Source organism: Kogia breviceps, chromosome 14, assembly GCF_026419965.1.
Source record: "Kogia breviceps isolate mKogBre1 chromosome 14, mKogBre1 haplotype 1, whole genome shotgun sequence".
Taxonomy (NCBI): domain Eukaryota; kingdom Metazoa; phylum Chordata; class Mammalia; order Artiodactyla; family Physeteridae; genus Kogia; species Kogia breviceps.
This window is the reverse complement of record NC_081323.1, coordinates 86,019,345-86,045,646: the sequence shown is the minus strand read 5'-3', so window position 1 is coordinate 86,045,646 and position 26,302 is coordinate 86,019,345. Positions and strand designations below refer to the sequence as shown.

The window sequence follows — 26,302 nt, the reverse complement described above, 5'->3', positions numbered from 1 at the left end:
TTTTTTGGCAACACATATGCCTGCATAGGAGAAAAGAATTTCTTTCTAAGAATCTAAGATAGTGGTTTTTGAGAGAGAAGTTGCTCTTATCCTAAAGTGAAACCACTAGAATTTAATTTTAATTTTTTTTAATTTTTAAAAATTTATTTGGCTGCGTCGGGTCTTAGTTGCAGTGCACCGGCTTCTCTAGTTGCAACTCATGGGCTTCTCTCTAGTTGTGGTGTGTAAGCTCCAGAGTGCGTGGGCCCAGTAGTTGTGGCACGTGGGCTCTCTAGTTGTGCACAACAGGATTAGTTGCCCCACGGCATGTGGGATGTTAGTTCCCCGACCAGGGATCGAGTCCGCATCGCTTGCATTGGAAGGCAGATTTTTAACCACTGGACCACCAGGGAAGTCCAGAATTTAATTTTTTTTTTTTTTTTTTTTTTTTTTTTTTTTTTTTTTTTCGGTACGTGGGCCTCTCACTGCCGTGGCCTCTCCCGCTGCGGAGCACAGGCTCCGGACGCGCAGGCTCAGCGGCCATGGCCCACAGGCCCAGCCGCTCCGCAGCATGTGGGACCCTCCCGGACCGGGGCATGAACCCGTGACCCCTGCATCGGCAGGCAGACTCTCAACCACTGTGCCACCAGGGAAGCCCCAGAATTTAATTTTTTAAATCTCGTGGTTTTTTTTTTTTTTTTTTTTTTTCTCCTTGAGGTCCATGTTCAAAGTCCATCCTGAATGTGTCTTTTTCCCCTTTTTGCTACACTGAACAGGAGGCTTGAATTTGATGTGATATAACTGCAGCCTTTAATTATGGCAAGTAAATCTCTAAGACATTTTGGACTTAGAAGACAGAGGAGGATGAGTTTGCAGTCATTTTGCACATTTAAAATATCTACTCTAACCAACCAGTAATTGTAAAATTCTGTAGTTTCAGCTTATTGCAAAAAACCGAAGGCTGGGGCTTCCCTGGTGGTGCAGTGGTTGAGAGTCCGCCTGCCGATGCAGGAGACACGGGTTCGTGCCCTGGTCCGGGAAGATCCCACATGCCGCGGAGTGGCTGGGCCCGTGAGCCATGGCCGCTGGGCCTGCGCGTCCGGAGCCTGTGCTCCGCAACGGGAGAGGCCACAACAGTGAGAGGCCCGCATACCGCAAAAAAAAAAAAAAAAACCGAAGGCTGCGATCTACTGGTTACCTCTCAGATTAGCCTCTGAATTTAAGTTTAGTGTGTTTTTCACGCTGCAGATTCTTCCTCAGAACCCTCAATAAATTCAACCTGCGCTCCTTTCAGAAGGAAAAAAAATTCCTCTTCCTGATGCTACCTGGCAGTGTGCCTCCTAGAATGGTTCTGTGTCAGCAGCAAGTGTTACTTTCCAAGGATGCAGGCTGCAGGTTCCCTGCTCAGAGCCCCACTTGACTCTGACTTCAGACTGTTATTAAAATGCAACACCCGGACACTGATTGCAGGTGAGGCACTGAAAAGTAACGAACTTACCAAAATAGTCCCCTGGGAACACTCCACCAGAGGCCTGATGCCACAGTGCAATCCAGAAGTCTGTAATTTAACTCTGTTTGCTTTAAAAAAAATAATTTCAAGAAAAGCTCTGATTACCAATTTTCACTGTAGAGGCGCTTGGCGAACTCATGCAATTTTTGAATTATAATCCTTTTGTATAGAACTTTAGAGCTGAAATGCCAGTTTACAGGGGAGGGAACTGAGGCCCAGAGACGTGAAGCAGTAAATTCAATCCCGTACAGCCTGTCAGAGGCTGACTTCATTCTGGGTTGAGGGGACCTGACATCCAGTCCACCCTGTTCTCTGGTTCACTGCCTCGTACTTTCAGGAAAACTTTTGATTAGTGTGATGCACACCCATAGACTGATTCCAGTTATTTTTCCTTTGGATATTTATTTCTATTTATTATCTGAAAGTCCTGAGTGAAATTTAAAAATATTTCTGATATACTTGATTCTTGAAGTACTATAGATAATTCCTTATTGAATTAGGAAATGTGCTAACTTCCATAGTTAGGCTCACAAAACCACATTCATATTTAATTTTTTTTAACTTGTAAGTACAACAGCTTCCACCTATGAAGTGATTTGCACTGTTTAATTAACGGTGATTTAAAAATATTTCTGACTTGAAAGAAATGTAATCGTAAACTTGTAAACATTCGCTTGTGAACGTGAAAAATACTTAAACACTGTGATTAAATAAATGCTTTTGTGGAGGCGTGGACCATGTCTGCTGGAGGCTGTGAATTCCAAGAAGAGTGCTCGCGAGCAGATAGTTTGTGTGTGATTTGAAGAGTCACAGGCAGGTGTCAAGAAATGTACGTGGCGTCTTAGACAAGTCATTTTCCTCCTCTTTCTCTCAGCTCTTTAAGACCACCTCCTTGAGTGATGACCTTGACCCCATCCTTGCTCATCTCTTGCTTCCCTCCAGGGCTCAGTCAGCAGCAGCAGTAGCTTCCATATTTTCTCCTGGACCCTCTCTCTCAGTTCACGTGTAAAAGATGACAGTTTAATGTATATATTTTCCCGCATAGCTTTATTCTACTCTTGAATAACTTTATTAGTGTAAGTTCTCAGGAGTAGTTAAAAAAAAAAAAAGGTGAACCATTCTTATGGTTCTTTTGCTACTAATCACCATATTTCTTTCCAAGACACTTTTTAAAATGCTTTCCTCCTCTGCCTTCCGTACACCCTTGTCTCCATCTGCCTCTACAGCGTCCTGTTTCCCGTTTGACCCTGTTTCTTCGTCCCACCCCCATCCCTTAAATGTTGTTTCCACCCCCTTGGCTCTCTCTTTTCTACTCCCCTCCCCGTCGCCCCTCTGTTTGCATCAATTAGTGCATGGAGATTTTTTTTTCAAGTGAAAGTGTTCCCAGGCTTATAATAAACATAGCTTAGGGAGCCCCTGTCCCATCCTGGGCTTCTCTGCTCCCCTGGGCGTTGCCCGCCAGCTCTTTTAGCCGTGTTGCTAAAGAACAGGGTGGAGCCGCCGTTTCTTGGTTTCAGTAGGTACTGAATCTCTGCTGTGGAAGGAGTGGATTTATGTACTTACACACGTCCACACTCTCCCCCTCCTCAGCATCGTTATGTACACTTTTTGGTTAAATCAGCATTCAGCGTTCATATTTTTACGACTACAAATACTATCCACAGCTGAGCCTATAGTGTTTCTGATGATTAAATTTCTTCGGCGTCTTTTGTTTTCGCTAGATGTTGTCATTTCCTTAGCTCCTGGTGAGTATGTCATTGATTTGTCCCACGCTCCCTGGCAGGAGTTGAAATGTCCTCTCGGTGGGTTGGCTGCGCTCTGTGCGTGGCTTGGGTGGCTCTCCCGTTGCCCCCGGCGCTCTGCTGCCAGGCCTGAGGCCGCCTGATTTCCTCTCCCACGTGGCCTCCGTTCCCTGCCTTGGATAGAAGCTTTTGAGACTTTCTCTCTAAATTCCGGAAGGTTGCAAAGCGATGCCTTGGCGTGAGTCTTTACCGTTCACCCCACTCATCAAGGTGGGTACGCAGTGGGCCTTTTGAATCTGGAAAGTGGCATCCTTTAGTTCCAGAAGAATTTCATACACGTATTTTTTTAGGGAATTATTTCCTCTTCCTTTTCTGTGTTCGTTTCCTCCTGGAACGTCTGTTAGTCGAATGTTGGGCTTTTTTGGAGTGAGCTTCGACTCTCCTTTCGTTCATGTTTCATCTCTTCGTTCTACTATGTGACGGCCTTTGTTTTTTCTACTACACTTTATTTCCAAGAGTTTTTCCTTCCTCCCCCACCCCCTTTCTAAATAGCATCTTCTCACGAGTGTAGTATCTCCTCTTATTTCTGAGGATATTAATTATGGCTTTGTAATAATTTTTAGGTTTTTTTTTTTTTTTTTTTTAACCGCTGTACGGTCTGCCTCCTTCAGATCCCTTTTTCCCTCTTTGGGTTGGTCACTTTCTTTCACCTTTTTTAAGGAGGGTTTTCTCAAATGTCAGGCGATCCTTGAAAGCCTGCCCGTGTTTAAGAATGAGGGGCACCGATGGGAGGTGTCCCCTGCGACCCCGTCCCCTCACCCTCCTTGTCGCATCTGCCGCCAGGTCCCGGGCACTCCTGCCTCAGTGCCCTGGAGTACGAGTGGGCCCCCGAGCATGACCACGTGGGAGCTGTGTGACCTGGGAGAAGCATCTTTGCCTCTCCCGGGTTCAGCTTCTTCACTTTAAAGTGGGGCTAATGATAGTACCCACCTCAAAGGGTCGTTAGGGGCTTGGATGAGTTTAGAACAGTGCCTGGCACATAGTTAAGCACCATTTATGTATTAGCTATTTTTATAACCACCTGGGGCCAAACCACCATCATTTCTCATGTGAATTATTCTAATGTCAGAATGTGTTCCCTGATCACTTCGTATACAGTACCAGTCTCCCACACCCCCTCCCTGCTTTATTTTTCCACATTGCTTATCACCATCCGAGGTACCATATACTTATTAATTTGCCTGTGGTCCGTCTCCTGCGCGAGAACGTAAGCTGTGAATGCAGGGGCTCTGTTCTCTCCACTTCTGTACTCCCCGAACCTGTGGCAGTGCCTGTTCTGTAGAAGATGCTTGGTAAACACTTGCTGAATGAATCGATGTGTTGGGTGGGGCTTACTGGTGGGCAGACTTCACGGTCTGGTGATGGAGCAGCTGTTTCCATAAGAGACACCTTGTCCCCAGAGCTCTTCTAATTCTCTATAGGTCTCTTGACTTGGGCTGGACACCTGAGTGTCTGGAAGCACCGAGTTATATTGGGTTTATTTTTCTGTGTAATATAAAGACAGTATCAGAGGAGCATTATCAGATAGGAAGCCCTAGGTAATCTTGCCTTGATGTTCCATAGACCCTTGTCCAGTTCAGTATTGTAAGCAGTTTCTGGCTTAGTTATGAAGGTAGTACTTTATTATGGGGAATTTTGAACATACGCAGAGTAGAGGGAAGAGTGTAGTGAACTCTCTGTCCCCAGGTCCAGCCATCCCTACGGCCGGTCCAACTGCATCCATACCACCATCTGCTTCCTCCAGAGAGAGAGCTTTTAAAGACATGGCCCGAGAATATGTGTCAGTTATATTGGCAAGACGTTCCGTTAGACCTTAGGAAGCTGGAAAGGTTCCGAGACCATAGACTCTGTCAGGGTGTTGTAGGAAATATTAAGAAACAGGTAGACGTGTTTTTCTAGGATGTTTGGGGTCTGCCCTGCCTGGGAGGTAAGGAGCACACATCTAGGTCATCTCTCCTTTCCTTTCTGGCCGTATTTTGCAGAAGGTGTACCGGCTACGTGTTGTGACGATGCTGCAGATTTCGATGGGAAGTTGTATGGAAAGACAGAATGTCCTCTTCCCCAGACATTAGTGGTGCACTGGAGTGGCCAGTTGTGGGGGAAGAAGCCCTGGGAAGCTGGCCCGGGGTTTCTCCTTCTGGGACCAGATGCTGCCTGTTCGTCAGCCGGCTTCCTGGGCCACAGGGAGGTCCTGATTCAGAGCTGTTACAGACATCCGGCACTGTGGATGGCTCCACACCTTAACTATGCCATCGGCCTAATTAAGATTCTAGTGCATAAAATATTACCCCTGCCGTCATTTCCTGGGGTGTGGGTCCGGGGTAGTCTGGCAGAGGCCATCTAAACCCGACATTCCTGTGGCCAAGCTCGCCGGAGATGAGCTCTTTTGTGGTAGTGTCCGTCCTAGTTGGTGATCTTCAAATTGGAATAGAATGAGCCTCGGATAACAGACTTTAATGGACACAGCTGAGAGAAACGGCAGCTTCATCTAAAATGATCTCATTCACCGGTATCCAGTCAGCGCTCAAAGTATATAACCTTTCTGCAGGTGTGAGAACAGTGGGGTTGGCTGACCTTGGAAGTTGTTTTTGAACAAGAAGAGCACTTCACTGGTTAGCACACAGCATGGTTTGCTTTTCTAGGCTGTTGACGTCCTGGCTTAGGGGTCTTTGTGGAATCTCTGACTCATCAGCTAGATCATCAACCAACGCACTCTTTACTGTTCCCTGCGGTTGGGTGTATATATAGTGCTCTGCTTCACTTTCCCTTCCTAATATTAGAATTCACCGGGGGAGATTCTAGAGTGTTTAATGTCATTATAAATGGGTGTATTGTTAAATTCAGAGGCAAGGAAAACACTTAGTGACTGAAGATTCTGTGCGCAGGAAACCTTCATGATAGATGGGTTTGTAATTTTGAGGTGTTAAATAAAAATGTGTGATTCGCAATGATTGTCTGAATCTTTTTCCTTGAGTAGTATGATTCATTTGACTGGTCTCCCAGATGTAGAGCTGCTTGTCAGGATGTTGGAAAAGGAAGGCGGACTTGTTGGTCCTACCCTTAAAAAAAAAGAAAAAAAAAAAAAGCCTGGGTTTGATGTCAGGTCCAGTTTGGCAGATTGCTAGTCCTTAGCTTCTCTGAGCGCTGCCAGGTGTCCTTTGTCCAGTCAGCCCAGTGGGCGCCAGCTTTAAGTGTCAAGTAGACACACACATCTCTCCTGTGCGTTTCCTGAGGGTGAGGGCGGGGAACAGAAGGGTTAGGTTCGTAGCTGACACTCGCTTTAACTGCTACAGAGCCCGTTCCCGTTTTCAGACCACTGCGTCCTGGGAAGCCAGGGAGGAAGGCTGCGCACACTTGTCTCTGGTGCCGGCAGGAATGGATCCCCTACCAGTGGGGGTGGTGTTCCTAAATTAATAAATTTACAGTGTTCGGGGCTGAACTCAATCCCTCTCCAACTTCAGAAGGTGACTGACTGTATTTGGAGATCAGGCCTTTGAAGAAGTGAATATGTTAAAATAAGGCCATTAGCTCTCTAGTTGCCAATCCAATATGACTGTTGTCCTTACAAGAAGAGGAAATTTGAGCACAAAGAGACATCAGGGATGCTCGCTCAGAGGAGAGAACACGCGAGGACACAGCAAGAAGATGGTCATCTGGGAGCTTCCCTGGCGGCGCAGTGGTTGAGAGGCCGCCTGCCGATGCAGGGGACACGGGTTCGAGCCCTGGTCTGGGAGGATCCCACGTGCCGTGGAGCAACTGGGCCCGTGAGCCACAGCTACTGCGCCTGCGCGTCTGGAGCCTGTGCTCCGCAACAAGAGAGGCCGCGACAGTGAGAGGCCCGCGCACCGCGATGAAGCGTGGCCCCCGCTCGCCGCATCTAGAGAAAGCCCTCGCACGGAAACGAAGACCCAACATGGCCAAAAATAAATAAATTAATTTTAAAAAAAATAAAAAAGATGGTCATCTGTAAGATGGTCATCTGCAAGCCAAGGCCTCAGAAGGAACCAACCGTGCTGACCCCTGGGTCTTGGACTTCGAGCCTCCAGATTGTGAGACAGATTTCTGTTGTTGAAGCTGCACCAGTGTCTCGTGTCTGGTTATGGTGGCCCAAGCAGACTAATACGTATGCAGGGTTAGCCTCGTGTCTTAGAAGGCATCTGGGGCTTCCCCGGTGGCTCAGTGGTTGAGAATCCGCCTGCCGATGCAGGGGTCGCGGGGTCGTGCCCCGGTCCGGGAGGGTCCCACATGCTGCGGAGCGGCTGGGCCCGTGAGCCGTGGCCGCTGGCCCTGCGCGTCCGGAGCCTGTGCTCCGCAACGGGAGAGGCCACAACAGTGAGAGGCCCGCGTACCGCAAAAAAAAAAAAAAGGCATCTGTTAAGAGTCCCTGTTACTTGGGGTACCGACAGTGGAGGCTCCTCATCCAGCACCATCGGGGGCCCTTGGAGGAGAGGGTGCCTTTGGGTCCTCTCTGCCGGCGTGGGGTGAAACCACTGTGATGGCTTCCCGTGAGATGAGGCTGTGCAAAGAGCATGGCGCGTGGAAATGAATACCCACTATCACAGGAGAGTATAAGTTGGGGGAAACCGTTTCCACTCTTTAAGAAAACTTATTTTTGAAAGAAAACAACTTAAGAGTTACACTGCTAAACATGAATTGCAGAAAGGGCGAGTGAAGAGTGTGGGGGTCGTGTGCAACCTGGGGAACGAGGGCTGAGCCACGACCGGGGCAAGGGAAGGACACCCCCGTGCCGTGGACATAGGGTGACTAGTGATGGGGGAGAATCTTTGCTGAGTAAGAGCATAAAATTACTGAAGGAACGCTGCTTTTGGGTCTTATTTGTTTGACCCTGAAAGCATGAGTTTATCCTGTTAACCAGTAGATTAATGATGGATTTCTGGTGGGGGAGAAGGTGAACCTGAAGACTGAGGTCACAGAGAATCCACCTGGAAGGACTGGGAGAGGTCGGTCGTGGCTCCAGGAGGAGAGCTGGGGCGAGTGATGAGGGTGCAGGGTGGAGAGGTGCGCGGGCGCTGGAGGACCAGGGACGCTGAAAGGCTTGTGAAGGGGTTTGGACTTTCGGCTGACGACCGTGGGAAGCCCCTGGTGCAGAAGTCAAGACGTGAAGGGACGGAGCACCTCCCCGTGTCCCCTCCTCCTGGCCTCCCTCCCTGTAGGTGCCCACTGTTGCCTGCTGGTGACGTTGTGTACACGCTGTTCCGACCTGTTCTGTTCGTTTCTGTTTTTTTTTTTTTTTTTCTTTCTTGTTTTCATTTAAACATACATCCTGGAGATGGGTTAAATCGTATCCCCCTCCCGGATTCACATATTGAAGTCCTAACCTCTTATAACTCAAAGAGTGTGATCTTACTTGGAGACAGGGTCTTTACAGAGGTTATGAAGTTAAACTGAGGTCATTAGGAGGACTGGGATTCAACATGACTGTGTCCTTATAAAGAGGGTAAATTTGGACACAGAGATATAGGCACCGAGGGAAGGTGATGTGAAGATTCCCAGGGAGAAGACAGACCTGGGACAGATGGGTCTCTCACAGCCCTCAGAGGAACCAACCTTGCTTCATCTTGTTCTTGCAGCCTCTAGGATTGTCCATACCAGTTCGGACTTTGTTACAGCATTTCTAGCAAACTGTGACACGCAGATTGTAAATTGTTACATCTACTTGTTTTTTTTTCCTATTTTAAACTTTTAATTTAATGGATGTGAAGAAATTATTTAATAAATGGAAAACTTCAAACATACACCAGACTAGACAGAGGCTATAATGAATTCCCACGAACGTACCTTTCACCCACATTGTCTCGGCTCAGGGCCATCTTTTTTCATAATACCCCCATCACTTTCTCTACCCTCATACTATTCTGAACCAAATTCCAGACATTGTTAAATAGGTCACTATCTCTGAGAGATAAAGACAAGTTTTAAAAACAGAGCCAGTATCACCCTCTCCCAGGAGAACTAGATCGTGCTTCCCTAATATGGTCCGTTGTCAGTGTCCAGATTTCCAATTGTCTCAATGTCATAATTTTTTTAAGGTCTTTGAATCATGATTCAAATTAACACCTGTACATTGCAGTTGGTTGGTTTGTCTTTTAAAATCTCTTTTAATTCCTTCTCCATCTCTGTGTCTGTCTCCTTTTAATTCATCAGGGTTTTCTCCTTGAGTGTTTTTCGTAGCCTGAATTTTGCTGATTATGTTCTTGTTGTGAAATTTAATATGTTCCACTCTTCTCTTTATTTCCTGTTAATTGGTATTTAGATCTAGAGGCTTGGTCAGATACAGGTTTGATATTTTGTTACTATTGGATTGTTTGTTTTGGGTAGTACTGTGTAGTGGGTGGTGGTGTGTCTTTCCATCTGCAGGCACTGTAATGTCAGGTTGTCTGTCTTTTCGCATTATTAGCTATCGATACAAATGTCCTGTCATGAAATATTTTTCTTTTGGGTTTTTTTTTTAAACAGCTATTTAAGAATGTAAGCACTATTCTTAGCCAGCACGCCATACCAAAACCAACAGTGGGCAGTCTTTCCCGACAGGCCATTGTCTCCTGAGCCCTGTTCTAGGGTCTGTATATCTTGGACATAATAGGAAATATCTATTTGGTCTTTGTCCCCTTTTCTGGCACAGATCTCCTGAAACCCTTGGAATTTCCTGAGTGATGGGGTGACAGGAGCACCTCTTGTTACTAATAACAAGCGCCTTCCAACCACACCCGAATTTATGCTATTGAAGTGACTCTTGGCCCCTAAGTAGCTTCAGGGTGGGGGCCGGTGGCCAGGGGAACCAACCATGTGATTAAAGGGTTTGAAGTTTCAGTCTCACCCTTTATGACTTGAACCACTGGCTAAGTAAATATGGGGAAATTTTCTTTGTAAACTGATATCAGTATATCAGCTGGTAACCAAAGAGGGAATGACAAAAAATTAGAATATCAGCATTTTGCAGTCCCTCATGGATCTAGACATTGATCATCATTTCTTTTTATCTGTGAACCTTTAAAATTTTTAATTTAATCTGAAAAAGGATTCACAGGTGACTCTTCAGTTAATTATGCATGTGTTCAAGTTCTAATCATGGTTCTAGGCAGGGATTTATAATGGTTGAATTAATAATCGGATAGCACTCCTCACTTACTCTGCGTCATTACTGAGAAATTGTGTTCCTTAGATTACCTGTTGATAAAACAGATAATATGCACCTACCTCTCAGAGTTTCTTAGGTTTTCTGCTTATTAAATCAAGTGCTAGGTATCTATTTAAATGGTTTGGAAACTAAAATGAAAACTCATAGACTGCACCTTGGAGATGCCGTGTGTTTTTGCATTGGTGTCTTGGGGAGGTGTACGAAGTACCCCAAACCTCTAATTATCCGTGTTCGCAGTTTGTAATCTGCGAGGCAGCCTCAGTGTGCAGAGACACTCCTGTCATTATTGATGTTTTTCTGTAGGCGATGATTGGTTTGACTTAACACATCTCTGAATGCTGCTGACTTGAGAATGTCAAAAGAAAGCTGTCTTGGGCTTCCCTGGTGGCGCAGTGGTTGAGAATCCGCCTGCCGATGCAGGAGACACGGGTTCGTGCCCTGGTCTGGGAAGATCCCATATGCCGCGGAGCGGCTGGGCCCGTGAGCCATGGCCGCTAGGCCTGTGCGTCCGGAGCCTGTGCTCCGCAACGGGAGAGGCCACAGCAGTGAGAGGCCCGCATACCACAAAAAAAAAAAAAAAAAAAAAAAAAAGAAAGCTGTCTTTCTTCATAGTTTCCAGCTGTCGCAACCAGGAACCTTCCAGGGGCCTGGGTTGTAGTTTGACCACTGGGGCCACGGGGATTTTAATTGTAGTTCCTCAAGTCTAGAATTTACTTCCTCTCTGAGGTTTATGCAAACCCATCTCACCTTCCAGCCTATATAGGACTCTGGTTTGATTTCTTCATTTTATACAAGTTTTTCTTTATTGTATGGAAGTTTTCCTTTGTTGGTATACAGTTGTTTTTTTTTAAAGCATAGGACTTTGGGCTGATCAAAAGAAAAATACAGTAAATAAAATAGTTTCTAGAAGTGGTAAAACTGTAAAAATTTCTACTAGAGGCTATCTAGTAAATTTCTCAGGTAGTGATTTAGAATTCTTTCAGTGGGCCTGGTAGACACAGAGGTGGAGTAGACTTGTGTGCCTTGAGAAAATCTGAGTCCAGGAGAGCAGAGGCCCCTGCAGTGTCTTAACAGAAATAAATACGTTATCAAAGTCGGGCAAAACTCCGCATAACTAGTTTTTTGTTTTTGTTTTTTTTTTGCGGTATGCGGGCCTCTCACTGCCGTGGCCTCTCCCGTTGCGGAGCTCCGGACGCGCAGGCGCAGCGGCCATGGCTCACGGGTTCCCGGATGTGGGATCCTCCCGGACCGGGGCACGAACCCACGTCCCCCGCATCGGCAGGCGGACTCTCAACCACTGCGCCACCGGGGAAGCCCTGTTTGTTTTGTTTTGTTTTTTGCGGTACGCGGGCCTCTCACTGCTGCGGCGTCTCCCGTTGCGGAGCACAGGCTCCCGGACGCGCAGGCGCAGCGGCCGTGGCTCACGGGTTCCCGGATGTGGGATCCTCCCGGACCGGGGCACGAACCCGCGTCCCCCACATCGGCAGGCGGACCCTCGACCGCTGCGCCACCGGGGAAGCCCGTAACTAGTTATTTTCAACACGGGTATGGCTCTTCATGCCTGTCTGATGACTCACAGAAGACAGTTTGATGGATCAGATATTGAGCTGGCGGCCCTCAGGCAGTTTTGATCAAATTTTATGATAGGGTGTGATGATAAATTATAGATGAAAAGAGAAAAAAGTTGTTTACTATTCATTCTCTGGAGTTTGGAGAAGTATGAACTGTCTTAATTACAGTGAGAGGCTTCGGTTCAAAGCACTTAGGCTGTTTTTAAATGTTAAAAACGATGAGGCAAATCAATGTGGTGTCAAGGGACTTGTACCCAGCACCCCTGAACCCAGAGTCTGGCCCAGCCGCCTTCCCACCTCGTGTCCTTAGGCACGTCGGTGTCCTCGTCTGTGACATGGAGCTGGCGTTGTGATGATCAAATGAAATAATACTGTATTTTATCAAATCTCAGATATGTCCGATAATGACACACCCTTATTTTTGTGCCATTAAGAAAGAAGAAATGCTGCCAATGAAAACAGCTTTCTTTTGAGTGAAAGATAGCCCTGAAATTTAGAGATCTTAAAATGCAGTGGGCAAACCTCATCTTAAAAATCAGTAAAATAGGACTTCCCTGGTGGCGCAGTGGTTAAGACTCCTCCTGCCAACGCAGGGCACACGGGTTCGATCCCTGGTCCGGGAAGACCCCACATGCCGCGGAGCAACTAAGCCCGTGCACCACAGCTACTGAGCCTGTGCTCGAGAGCCGGGAACCTGGCTACTGAGCTCGCGTGCCTTGAGCCCAGACTCTGCAACAAAGAGAAGGCGCTGCAATGAAGAGTAGCCCCCACTCACTGCAACTGGAGAAAGCCCATGTGCAGCAGCGAAGACCCGATGTGGCCAAAAATAAACAAATAAATAAATAAATTAATTTTTTAAAAAAATCAATAAAATACAGTGTATATGAAAGTGCTTTGCCACATAAGCCTCAGGAGTCGTATTTAATCCTTATTATAGGAGTCAGGGGGAGTGAAACAGAGTTATAAGAAAATACCTGTGAGCAGCACAGGCCAAGCTGTGTATTGGTTCTAGAAGGTCGACTCTCAGTGGCTCAGGCTCCTTGCTACGCTTAGTTTTCCAGATGGACACCAGTGTCCCTAGTTAGGGAATTCTGCGTTCTTCTGTGTTCACGTGTGGATTTCCCTCAGTGTTCAATTTTGTGGGTTTAGAGCTTGCAGGTGCTTGACAACCTTTGGTTAACAGTTACTTTTTATTTTATTTATTTATTTACTTTTGGCTGTGTTGGGTCTTCGTTTCCGTGCGAGGGCTTTCTCTGGTTGCGGCGAGCGGGGGCCACGCTTCATCGCGGTGCGCAGGCCTCTCACTGTCGTGGCCTCTCTTGTTGCAGAGCACAGGCTCCAGACACGCAGGCTCAGTAGTTGTGGCTCACGGGCCCAGTTGCTCCGCGGCATGTGGGATCCTCCCAGACCAGGGCTCGAACCCGTGTCCCCTGCGTCAGCAGGCAGATTCTTAACCACTGCGCCTCCAGGGAAGCCCTCAAATAGCCTTTTGTTCTTGGAAAGGAATTCATTCCTGCTTTGCACTTGATGTGCTGGCTCCTTTAGGTTCTCTGCTCTTCACTAAAGAAGAGCGTTTGATGTTCAAGAATGTGTTTTACTCACATAAGAGTTTGGTTAGTTTTTGCTTTCTTCAGGTACTGTGATCTCATTTAAGAAAAATGGTGGCATCGTTCCTTAACTTGTCTCCAGGCCTCCTGCTTGGTGCCTCGAACACATAACTAGCCGTTGGTGAGGATTTTAAGGAAAAGTTTATTTCCGACTTAACTGTGATAATCATTTCACAATATATATGTATATGAAATTATCACGTTGTACACCTTAAACTTACACCGTGTTATATGTTAGTTATATCTCAAAGCAGGAGAGAAAAGAAGAAAAGGGTATTGCTTAGTAAAACGCCGGTATGTAAGACTTGACAATTTGCTCTAACAAAAAAAGGTTCAAACTAGCCCTAGTTGAATAAGATGCTTTCCAGATAACTAAGTCTTTGCTGAAAGTAAGCGGAGAGAATCTTTCTGCTCTAGACAGGGGTTGCAGACTTTTTCTGTCAATGGCTCACATGCAGTATCTATTACAAATTCTCCCTCCCCCACAAGCAGCCCTTTAAAGATGTAAAAATCTTCCTTAGCTGCCTCCACCCCCACAAGCAAAAACTGGTCACAGGCTGTAGTTTTCAGTTTCCTTATTGTGACAGGAGATCCTTGGAGAAGTAGCTGATACTAAAGCCGGAGGAGGGAAAATATAAGAGGAGCCTGGAGCATCCCATAGCATCAGAGAGTGAAGAAGTATAGGAGGAAAAAAGTAAAGGATGGGGCATGTCTGAAGGACCCAGGAGTCAGCTTGAAACAGCTCCCAGAGGCCAAAGCTCGAACACTTTGAGTCGCAAAGAAATGAGAATAATGGATTATAACCCAAAGAATAAGATAAATATCTTATGAGTTCATAACTTTGTAAATGACTGAATAAATAAGTGTGGGAGGAGGGGCAAATCTTCCTGACAGAAGAGTACCAGGTAATCAATGTAGAAGGAATAAGGGAAATAGAAAAATCACCACTAGAACATCACAGTATTCGTTGCTGCAGGGAAGATGCACGACTCCGGTGAAAAGTACGGGGTACAGCTCCCCGGAGACCCGGGGTGTGTGAAGAGCCTCCGAGTGTATCCCCGGGTATCAGTAACGGAGGTCCTTTTAACCTGTGTGGGCACATCCTGGGACACTCCTCCCTACGGGAAGTACAGCTTAATTCCCTTACCGTGCGTGTTCCCTGGACTTTGTGACCCGCTTCTGAAGAGAGGCGTATGCGAAGGGAAAAGGGTAACTGCACTGTGGTCAGACCTGGCAGAAACCCCCCGGGCCAAGGGATCCAGTTTCACGTCACTGGTAATGATTGTGCCAACATCACATGCCCCAGATACGATGTCATGAGAAGGACCTTTCACCGTGTGATGTTCTAGATTCTTCCCAGATATCTGTAACCTCAGTCCAGTCATGAGAAAACAGCAGGCAACCCCATTTGAGGGGCATTCTACTAAATAACTGACCAGTACTCTTCAAGAGTGTTGGAGTTATGAAACCCAGACAGAGAGACGTCAGAGATCGGAGGAGACTAAGGGGACATGATGAGTAAATGCAACATTGGTGGCCTGGATTGAATCCTGGAAAGGAAAAGCGGTGTTGATGGAGAAACTGGTAAAATCCAAATAAAGTCAGAAGTTCAATTAGTATTGATAGTATTGTACCAGTGTTACTGTTTTAGCTTTGATAAATACACTACGTAAGATGCTAATGTTAGTGGAAGCGAGGTGAAGGGTATATGAGGACTGTCTGCATTGTCTCTGCAACTCTTCTGTAAATCTGAAATTGTTTCAAAATGAGAAGCTTTTAAGATGTTTTTTTTTGATTTGTACCAATTTTAAAGTCTTTATTGAATTTGTTACAATATTGCTTCTGGTCTTGAGGCATGCAGGATCTTAGCTCCCTGACTAGGGATTGAACCCACACCCACTGCATTGGAAGGTGAAGTCTTAACCGCTGGACCGCCAGGGACGTCCCCAAATCAGAAGTTTTTTTTTAAAAAAAACCTCTAACTTCTTATCCTGGCTTGGTCCTCAGCTTTACCTTGAGCATTATTTTATTAACTCTTGGTCCCATTTGTATCTGGCAGAAAATATATTGACTCACTTATTAAAGCTGATTTTGGAATGTGCATGTTAATATTGTTTATTTCTCTTTCCAGGGGAGGCACCTGCTGCTGAAATTTCCTCATCTTTTGTGATCCTGTCTGTGTGCAGTTTAATGATATTAATAGTGTTAATTGCAAACTGTGTATCCTGCTGTAAGGACCCAGAGATAGACTTTAAGGTGAGCACAGTTGCCAGGAGCATTTAAAGTCATCCTCTGATACATTTACCAATAGAACGGCTGTATATCACAGCCCCTTGGGTGCAGGGGTTGGCACATTGTTTTCTGTAGGGGCCAGATAGTAAATATGAAAGTTAAATAAAGAGCTATTGTAAATAGTAAATACTGTGGGCCATACAGTCTCTGTCCTGGCTACTCAGCTCTCACCTCGGCCGTTGTGGCCACGTGAGCCACAGCCAGCCTGGGAGCAGGTGGTCACCGCTGTGTGCCAGTGGAATCTCGTGTGCAGAAGAAAGTAGGTGGTCTGGATTTGCCTCACTGGCTGCATGTGCTGGCCCCGCCTCAGCATCATTGACAGTAGCCACTTGCCTGTTTTAATTTAAGTTTTGTCAAGTGAGGAATAAGGAATGATGATTGACTTCGCTTGCTATAAGGCCTATAAGGAGAAGCAGGCTGGTTTTGACTTTTTTCCAAACTGTGTGCTGGTGAATTTGTGGTTGTTGAGATCATTGAGGCCAGTGTGTTTTGTGCGTGAGGAAGAGCATCTTTCAGTTTACCTCGAGCCCTGAGTTCCCTAAGGAGGAGAAAAGAAGGGTGCCAGTTGTAAAGCTTGCCCAGGGTGGGGGGTGGAGGTGGGGGAGGTGATAATATAGAAGGACTGTTGTCATAGCTGCTGAGGATGGGGGGAGTCTGCCAGAAACCAGCTGGAATATCCCCTCTAGAACTTACTGCTGGCATGTGTTAGGGCTCAGTGAAGACTTATTAAAAAAAAAGGAATGTGCACATGCAGAGGAAATGGTCTTTAATATAGAGCTTTACCAACTGGACTGGGACTGTCCCAGGAGTCCTGAGGACTGTGGTTCAGATCAGGGGAAAACCTTTTTCATGGACGTGTGGACCTTATTTCTCGAGCCTCACGCCTGTTTCCGTCGTGTTTTCCCTTTACCTTGGGTCTGGTGGCAGCTCTGAGGACAGAAGAGGTGCTGTCCCTTTGGCTGGACACCAGGGTTATACACACAGAGGATGGAGGGTCGAGGACTCGGGTGGGGGTCTGGGGGAAAAGGGTCATGAGCACAGGTCATTTTCTTTAGAAGATTTCACCCCAGACATGGAGGACATGAGCGCCTAGGCCCTCGGATCAGTGCAGACGCTTCTGTGGGAACCCAGCGACTGCGCCGCACGGGGCCACAGATTTGGCAGAGAATCTGTGTCCCTTGACTGTCAGTCTTGCTGAGGGACTTTGCACAGACCCCTGGCCCTCTGGGGACAAAGATAAAGCCTGATCAGTGTTTCTGAAAATGAAAGCCAGTTTCTCTGTCACATCACGATACCTCACTCTTGCCTCGAATTGTTCTAACCCCCCTGACACTTAGTGTGGAGCCAGGGCGTTTATGACGACTCAGATTCAGGGAGGGTGTGTTTTTATTGGGCTTCCCCAGGCGATTCTGATGCAGGCGGCTCAGGGACCACCCCGTTCAGAGGATCCTCTCCAGCTTCCAGACTGTAATTGAAGAAGAGTGTCACCATCTATCATTCGTGGGTTTCCTTTAGACTTAGAAGTGTGGCGTTTCAGAACTAAATGGTCCCTGGGAAGTCATTTACAGGCCAAGAAGCTGCAGTCTTTTACAAGTGACCCGGTCTTCTCTCTCGGCCCTGTTGTTCTTATTGCTGTTATACTGTTGTTGTTATACTGTATTACTTCTGTGAATCTTTAGAATCATCTGCTGCCTAATGGTATATCCTGCCGCTGCCAGGGTTAGGAGTGATGGATGAAGTCTTTTTTTTTTTTTAGTGAGAGAACCTTTAGGAATGTCTGAAGGGGAAATTGGACAAAGCTATTGTGTTTAGAGGTGACCTCACAGATTGAAGTGTCCTGCTTTCCCTTCCCCCGATACAAATAGTGATAGTGTCCTAATGCATTTGACAACGTGTATGACATAGATAAGAATATGCCCTCTTGCATGCGTGTGAGAGCATAAGTGTTATATCAGAGAAATCCACCCTTGCAACTTTCAGCTTCTCCCTTGCATGGGGGCGGGTGGGGTAGAGGGAGGTCGTAGAAAAGGGAGCTGTGTAGATGAGTGGAAAACAGTCTCGTTCAGCTTCTGTCATGGCGCCTGGTGGGGTAATGCTCATTAATTATCTGAATGAAAGACCTTGATAATCATCTGTATCTAATGTTAAGTTAACGTGGACACCAAGGTAGGCCCAGCTCACTGGAATGATGATAGGAAGAATCAGGATAGCTTTCTGCTGGACAGAGTCACTTAAAAGGTTTCCACAGCTTTATTGGTGCAGCCTCAATAGTAAAGTTGCCATCTTTAGAAAGCTGGATGTTCTTAGAATGTTGATTGCACTTATGTGATACAGAGTTTAGTACTGACCTTCCTGGTTCAGACCTTGATGATTTTTCTACCCAGTTTAATAATTTATCCATTATTACTCTTTCCAGAGAAATAGGACTCGCTTAAAAATCTATTTTCTGAGTCTTTTAACTATCTTTATTTTGACTGAAATCATACAGCAACTAGAAGTACATATACAATTGAAAAATAAATGTTTTGATTCAATATGCGAAGAGATTTGTGAAAGTGAATAATAGTAATAAAAAGAATACCTTAAACTATAGTAACTTAAACTTAAAATTTTGAAACTGGAAGAGTATTTCCCTCTTAAGTTCCAGGGTCATTTCAGAAAACTTTGCATTTAACTTCAAGTTATCAGTTTAAAAAGTTACATAAAATATGTATAATTTATTTTCAGATCTTATTTATTTTGCTATTTTGAGTTGGAGAACACAATTACATATGCTTTTTACTTGAAGTCGGTACAAATTGGAAAAAAATATTACGGCAGTGTGTTCCAAATGAGTGAATAAATGTTCATATCTTAAGTGTTAGCAGATGTTTTTGGTATTTACTCTCAAGCTGATTTATATTAGATATAACATTGCTCGTCCTTTTTTTTTAGGAATTTGAAGATAATTTTGATGATGAGATTGACTTCACACCACCAGCAGAAGATACTCCCTCTGTTCAGTCCCCAGCAGAAGTTTTCACACTTTCAGTACCAAATATTTCACTACCAGCTCCATCACAATTCCAGCCTTCTGTAGGTAAGACCTTCCATCCTGATTTCATGTCTCCATGAATAATTTCTGAGAAGTGAGAAAGGGAGACTTGCTACTAATCATAAAATAATTGGACTGCCTGTCTCCTCTGCTTGCTAATTGTTCTTTCTTCTGCTCTCTGGTGAAGCTGAATTCTAGTGGTCAGGCCCATTGCATTCCTGCAAAAGCTGAGTCCTTTCCTTTTGGACCTTGGCTCTGGCATAAGAGTAAATTGGTCTCCTCGATTCTTCAAAATGGAATACTCTGACAGAGGCTCCTGGCCTCTGTGTTGGTAGGCAGGCTTCTCTGCCAGTTCTCAACACTGCCTGTCTGGCTGAGTAGGACACTGCTGTTTTCTACTGGGATGTCCTGCATTTGGGGAGGAGGGGTAATCTGGATATTACTTTTCATGCTAAGATAGAGGATAGAGGTTTGACTAGATGTTAGTTAATTTCTTATTATAAGATAGAATATCACTAGTGGTTCAATAATTAGGGATTTCTAATACTGCTGAGAAGGTTCTTTAAATCTTTGTATGTACCAAGCCTGCCTTGGTACTGCACACACAGTGGTGTATGTTTAGGGCAGTATAAACTGAACAGTTGATTAATATTGCTATAGGCTATATTAAAAAAAAAGCTAGCTAAAACATGACACAGCTGGTGTGTTTCATACAAAATATTTGTATATGGTGTGAGGTAATGATCCAAGTTAATTCTACAGGTGGATAACTAGTTGTCCCAGCAACAAGTTTTGAGGAGACGGTTCTTCCCCCCTTGAATTGTCTTGGCACCCTTGTTGAAAATCAGTTGGCCATATTCGTTTAGGTTAATTTCTGGACTTTCAGTTGTATTCCTTTGATCTGTATGTCTATCCTTATGCCAGTACCACACTGTTTTGATTATTGTAGCATTGTAGTAAGATTTGAAATTGGGAAGTATGTGTCTTCCAACTTTTTTTTTTTTTTCTAGATTGTTTTGGCTATTCTGAGGCCCTTGCAATTCTATATGAATTTTAGGATCAGTTTTTCCATTTCTGCAAGACAGGCCACTGAAATTTGTATATGTGTGTGTGTGTGTGTGTGTGTGTGTGTGTGTATGTGGGTGTGTGTGTGCCCATGCATACATATCATTTGATTCCCTTCTCTTTCCCTTTTGTGTATATTTTTTATATTTTTAAATTTTTAAAAAGTATAATGGGATTACAATTACCTTAAATTTTTAACAACTGAGTGTGAATTTATAATTGAATTTATATTCACCAGCATATAAAACCTGTTCCTTCCCTTTATGTTGCCACACATTACAGCTTTATACATTGTGTGCCCATTAACATAGATTTATTGTTGACCCTTGAACAATGAAGGAAGGGGTTAAGGGTGCTGACCCACACCCTACACAACCACAACCCACCAGCCCTGCACACAGTCGAAAATCTGTGTATAACTTTATAGTCGGCCTTCTGTATCCATGGTTCTGCATCCAACTGTGGATTGTGTAGTACTATAGTATTTATTGAAAAAAATCTACATTTAAGTGGACCCGTGCAATTCAAACCTGTGTTGCTCAAGGGTCAACTATACAATTTTTTAATGTGTTTGTCTTTTAAGTCATATAAAAAATAAAAAGAGGAGCTACACACAAAAATACCATAATACTGGCTTTTATTTTACCTGTGTAGTTACCAGAAATCTTTATTTCCTCATATGACTTCTAGTTACTCTTTAATGTCCTTTTTTTATTTTTTATTTTTTTAAATGTCCTTTTATTTTAGCCTGAAGGACTCCCTTTAGCATTTCTTATAGGGCAGGTATACTGGCAGCAAACTCCCTAAACTTGTTTATCTGGGAATGTCTTAATTTCTCCTTCATTTTTGGAGGACAGTTTTGCTAGGTATAGAATTCTTGGTTGATGGTACTGTTCTTTAGCACTTTTTATATGTGCCATCCCACTGCTTTCTGGCCTCCATGGTTTCTGATGAGACATGGAATTGTTATTCTTATTGAAGATCCCTTGAACGTGATGACTTGTTCTCTCTTGCTGCTTCCAAAATTCTCTATCTTTGGTTTTTGATAGTTTGATTATAATGTGTCTTGGTGTGGATCTCTGAGTTTATCTTACTTGGACTTCGTTGAACTTCTTAGATGTATACATTCATGTTTCTCATAGATTTGAGACATTTTTTACCATTATATCTTCAAGTATTCTTTCTGCTTCCTTTTCTCCCTCATCCTCTGGGGCTCTCATTTATATGTATGTTGGTCCACTTGATGGTATCCCACAAGTCCCTTAGACTTCATTCATTAATGTTTTCATTCTTTTTTCTTCCCGCTTCTCAGATTGGATAATTTCATTTGACTTCCCTTCAGGTTTACTGATTATTCTGTCTGCTCAAATCTGTTGTTGAAACCGTCTTGTGATTTTTTTTTTTTTTTTTTTTTTTGGTTATTGCACTTTCAGCTCCAAAATTCTATTTGGCTCCTTTTAATAATTTCTATCACTTTATTGGTCTTCTCTATTTACTGGGATATCATTCTCTAAGTTTCCTTTGGTTCTTTGTCTGTGGTTTCCTTTAGTCCTTTCAGCGTGTTTAAGACAGTTGATTTAAGGTCTTGTCCAGTAAGGCCAATGTCTGTTTTCTCAGGGACACTTTCTTTTAAATATCTTTTGTACCAGTGCATGTAGCATTCTTTATTGTTTTTTATTTGGTTTGTAATTTTTTGTTGAAAACTGGACAATTTGAATAATATGCAAAAAAAGAAGAAAATAGAAAGGAAACAAACGACAGATGCTGTCTAGGTCCTGGCAGACTGGCTCTGTATTGGGGCAAGTCCTCAGCCTGGCCACTGACAGCTCTGCTTTAGCCTTCACTTCCTGCTTTGCTGAGCATGAGACTTGCCAGAGGTGAAGCCTCTGTTCTTCTTGGGTCTCTTCTGAGTGTGTGTGCTTCCCTGGGCATGCATGTGGCTCTCTAAGTTTCCCTGTTTGTGTAATAATAGCTTTTTTAAAAAAAGCCCATATCCCCCCAAACCCCCCAAATTTCACTGGGCTTTTCTGCTAAAGCTCCAGCCTGTCTATTATTGCCTCAGTTGGGTTTTTTTTGCCCCGGGCAGCAGCGCCTTGTCCACTTGGCTTTCATTGTTTTTGAGGCACATGAAGCCTCTCCATCCTGATAGAGCCCAAGTTAGGTGGAACAAGGGGCACCACGGCAGCAGGCCTTCTGGGAAACCCCGGTCAGGTCAAAAAGAAGCACAGTTCCTGGGGAAGAAGGTCACTGTGCTCCCTCTGGAACCAGCACCCACTCTGGCACATGGGTCATCTTTAAGGTGTGCTGCGAGGGAGGTAGGACATGAGTAAATTAAAGGCCACAAAACAAGTCTCCCTGTTTCAGTGGCCTTCCTCCTGGTTCTCTTTGGTTGCTGTAAACCTTTACCACCCTCCAGAGTTCTGATAAGGTTGATGCTGACAGTTTTTTGACAAGATTTTTAGTGTTTCTAGGGAGGGACAGCCCCGGCGGTCCCTACTCTGCCATAAAAGTAAGGACTGAGTGAAGGCCAGTGAGGTGGTGGTGACTGGTGGTGACTGGTGGTTATAGTAGGGTAGTTGGTCAGAGGATTCAGTGCAAGAGCTTAAAGTCAGGGCAGGATACTCATTCACAAATACTGTCAGTTTTAAAATTTGGGACCATTTTGGCACTATTAGTTTGAGAGAGATGTTTTATGTATTTATTTCTACCTTTATTATCACAAACATTAAATTTATGTTAGTGTTTGTACTTTATAGGTTATATATTTATTTCAGTTAAATACTTACCTTTAGTTTTCAATGTTCTTTTTCCTACAGAAGGTTTGAAGTCTCAAGTTGCCCGCCACAGTCTAAACTATATACAGGAAATTGGAAATGGCTGGTTTGGAAAGGTAAAGTTTGTTCGCTTTCATTTTTTCCCCTCTTACTGACACTGTTTAGAATTTAAAGCTAATTAAGACTTGTGTTACGTGACATTCCACATACTGTCCACACACTACGGTACCAATTGAATTTCTTCATTGGCCCCTGAAACCATGTGGAAGTGTGAGCGTCAGCATTCCTGGGTGTGTGAGTTTTTCCAAGAAGGTCTTTCATTTCTATATCAGAGACTTTTCCAGTTGGCAGACAACGGTAAGAAGGGAAAAGGGACAGGAATTTTAGAAGCTTTTTGTCCTCCTCAAATTATTTGTTTCTTCTTTCTTCTCCCCCTTCCCTTATGACACTTAAACCACTTTATAATAGATGGGTAGTATGGTTATAATGCAAACCGTTGTGAAGAACTGTTGTGTTTCTCGTAGCCTGTTAAGTGACCTATAATAACAGACTTTGTTGATCTTTGTACCACAGAAGGAATGGTCTCTCTATAACAACTGCTTCTATGATGGAGCAAAATCATTCCTTGTAAAAGGGTGTAACTGAGTGATCATTGCTTCATAAGCAGGGTGGTCACGACCAGAAAACGTATTTGCTCTGTAGTCAACCATCTCATGCTCCTGTCTCTCTGTTAAGAGTTGTTTGTCCTGTATCTTTCATGTCGTCCAAACTTCATTAGTTACCAGCTCTTCTAAGCCATTTAGCAAAACCTGTTATGTGTCAGACGTTGTTCTTGGTGCTGGGAGTACCAAGATGTGGAGGAAGATGGTCAAGTCCTGGCCTGTGGAGTCCTGGGAACGTGGCAGCAAGTGAGATGGAACCCTTGCCCTGGCAAAGCTGAAATGTCTAGTTGGGGCTGGGGAGTGATCAGACAGTGAACAGTCAGTGGTAGGAGACAGGCTCAGAGAGGGGTAGGGGAGCCAGGGGCCATGAGGTATTTCCTGCACTTAGAGACTTTGACTTTTCCTCAGAGGGGGCTAGGAAGGTGCTCCAGGATCTGGGGATGAGTGACATCCCCTGGCTTGCGGGTCGAGAGGATCGCCCCGTTGTAGAGGGCCACGGCGAAGCAGGGGAGTTGGTGAGAAGGCTGCCGCAGTTGTCTAGGGAGAGTTGCAGGCAGGCTTGGACCTGGGTGACAGCCTGGAGAGGTCGCGGTTCCAACAGGAGCACACAGGGTTTGGGATGGAGCAGATGCAGAGCCTGGAGAGGGAAGGAAGTCAAGGATGACGGCTTATGGCCCGATCGGCAAGAAGCATGGAGTTGCTGTGATCTGAGGTGGAAAAGACTGGGGAGAAGCGGACGTGGAGGAGGAGGACGGGTTCACTTTTGGCCGCATCAGGGCTGAGATGGCTCTCAGATGTGCAAGTGGAGGTACCATGTAGGCAGTTGGAAACGCAAGCTGAGAGTTCAAGACAGAGATACAAACTTGGGAGCACTCGGTGTCGAGGGGGTACTCGAGGCTAGATGAAATCACCGGGAACGCTGACACAGAGGACAGGGCGTGGCCCGAGGACGGAGCCCCGAGGCCCTGCAGCGGGGGGGTCAGCTCAGTCAGGGAGACCCTGTGAGGGGGACGGAAGGGTCAGTCGGCGAGCAGGAGAGGGCACAGGCGAGGGGAGCACTATTCTGAAGGTCGAGGAGGAGCTCCGGAAGAGGAGTTGCAGTAGGAGCGGCGGACACACGGAGCAAGACGCAGGCTGGGAGAATCAGGGCCCAGCAGCGCGCGGTCCGTGGCGCCCTCTGACCTCAAAAGAAAGGGCCACGTCACATCCTCACGTGTGGTGGGTTCCAGGGAGAAACTGGAGACAGCGCATTTAAACAACCCTGTTGAGGAGTTTTAATCTTAAAGGGAACAGAGAAACTATGAGCTGTTTGGGCCCAGCCAAGGGCCAAGGGAAGGTTTTTTGATTGTTTTTTTTTTATATAGTACATGCTGCTATTTTAGCATGTTTATATGGGAGGGGGGACTGATACTGTGGGAGGGGGTGTCCGCGTAGAAGGGGTTTCCATAGCATTTTTGTAGGACTTGGTCTTAGGCACAGAGAGTTTCTCTCCTGAAATGGGAGCAGAAACAGGATGTCTACACAGGTGCAGGTTCACTTCTGATCGTTTTATTCAGTAGATAGGAGGCCCGTTTGAAATGCAGGAGTGAAAAGATGTACATGAAGTTTGAACAGGAGGAGGAGGTAGGAAAGTATATCAACTGGGGAAATGGCGGGGGGCGGTGAGCAGCGCTGAGGACCCTCACAGATTTAAAATGAGACCACTCATCATGGCTTTTGTTGACTCTTGATGCTTTTTATCGTAGGCAAACAGATGGATTTAAGCAGCGCTGAGGCTTGGCTGAGCTAATAGACCTCAGCGAGAGGGCGCGGGGGCGATGGGAGTGAAGGGTCGTGGGCTCTAAGCTGTCAGGGAGGGGAGCGGGGCCTGCAGTCAGGACAGGAGGGTGGAAAAGCGGGATCGTTACTGGGGGGCAAGTTGTGCACTTGTTGGATTAGACTGTTGAAGTAAGTGAGCTGGAAATCAAAGGACGGGTAGAGAAGAAGTTGAAATTCGAGGTTTTGGACATAACATAATTACTAGCTAGGTCTAGACCCCTGGGAGTGTTTGCTGCGATGGGGTCGTAGGAAAGATGAGCGGGAGTGAGGTCAGAGAACTGAGAGGTCCCGGTGTTGAGTGAATAGTCCCTGCAGATGTTGCCCTCCAAGGATGACAGCAGTGCTGGTGACAGAGAGAGAGAGACAGAGAGCCAGGTCATTGTCCTGGTCCCCTGGTTATTCTCCCCTCTTTGCAAATCGGCACCATGGACGTGTTCGGCTTGTTATATCTGTGCAAACTGGTTATTTGAAACAGAGAATATGGCTTAGTTAATTATCAGAGTTTCCTGTTCTATGCATTTTTCTGCCCTTATATTCCTAATACAACATTAAATTCTGTTCAGGTTCTTATTCTCTAGTTTCAGGGCATTAAAATTAATCTATTTTATAAAAATATAAAAAACCTATTTTAAAAGGAAGCCTTTTAGTTTTGACCATTCTCAAATTAGATAAAAATCTTTACTTCATCATCATTTTCATCTTAAATATTGTATTTTGGAGCGCCTTTGTCCTGTCCTATATTAATACTTAATATATCACCTGTGGCTTGTTCTTATTTTCATTCGTATTTTGTGTTCTGTTAATTTCAGTGGAGCGTTTTTTCCCTGTGTTTTGACTGAAGCCTTAGTACAAGATAAAGGCCTGGAATAATTGGCATGCCATGGATTTGTAAAGCTATAATGCAATGATAGTTTGTACACTGGCTGTTTGTCAGTTGACTTTGTCCTATGTGAAGTAGACATAACAAAATAACACAACTCAGTTGAAGTGTTTTTTTGGGTTTTTTTTTTTTTTTTTTTTTTTTTTGCG

At 45.0% G+C, this 26,302-nt stretch overlaps 1 protein-coding gene across 5 annotated transcripts in view; it reads left to right on the top strand.

Annotated features, from left to right (window-relative positions):
- LMTK2 (lemur tyrosine kinase 2) overlaps window positions 1–26,302 on the top strand; it is a 182,499-nt gene that overhangs the window by 111,187 nt on the left and 45,010 nt on the right. For all 5 annotated transcript variants that reach the window (XM_067012354.1, XM_059036389.2, XM_067012355.1 and 2 more), the window contains 3 exons: window positions 15,760–15,884; window positions 18,855–18,999; window positions 22,836–22,909. In XM_067012354.1, coding sequence (XP_066868455.1) covers window positions 15,819–15,884; window positions 18,855–18,999; window positions 22,836–22,909 — 285 coding nt within the window. In that variant the 5' untranslated portion in view covers window positions 15,760–15,818. The remainder of the gene's footprint in view (window positions 1–15,759; window positions 15,885–18,854; window positions 19,000–22,835; window positions 22,910–26,302) is intronic.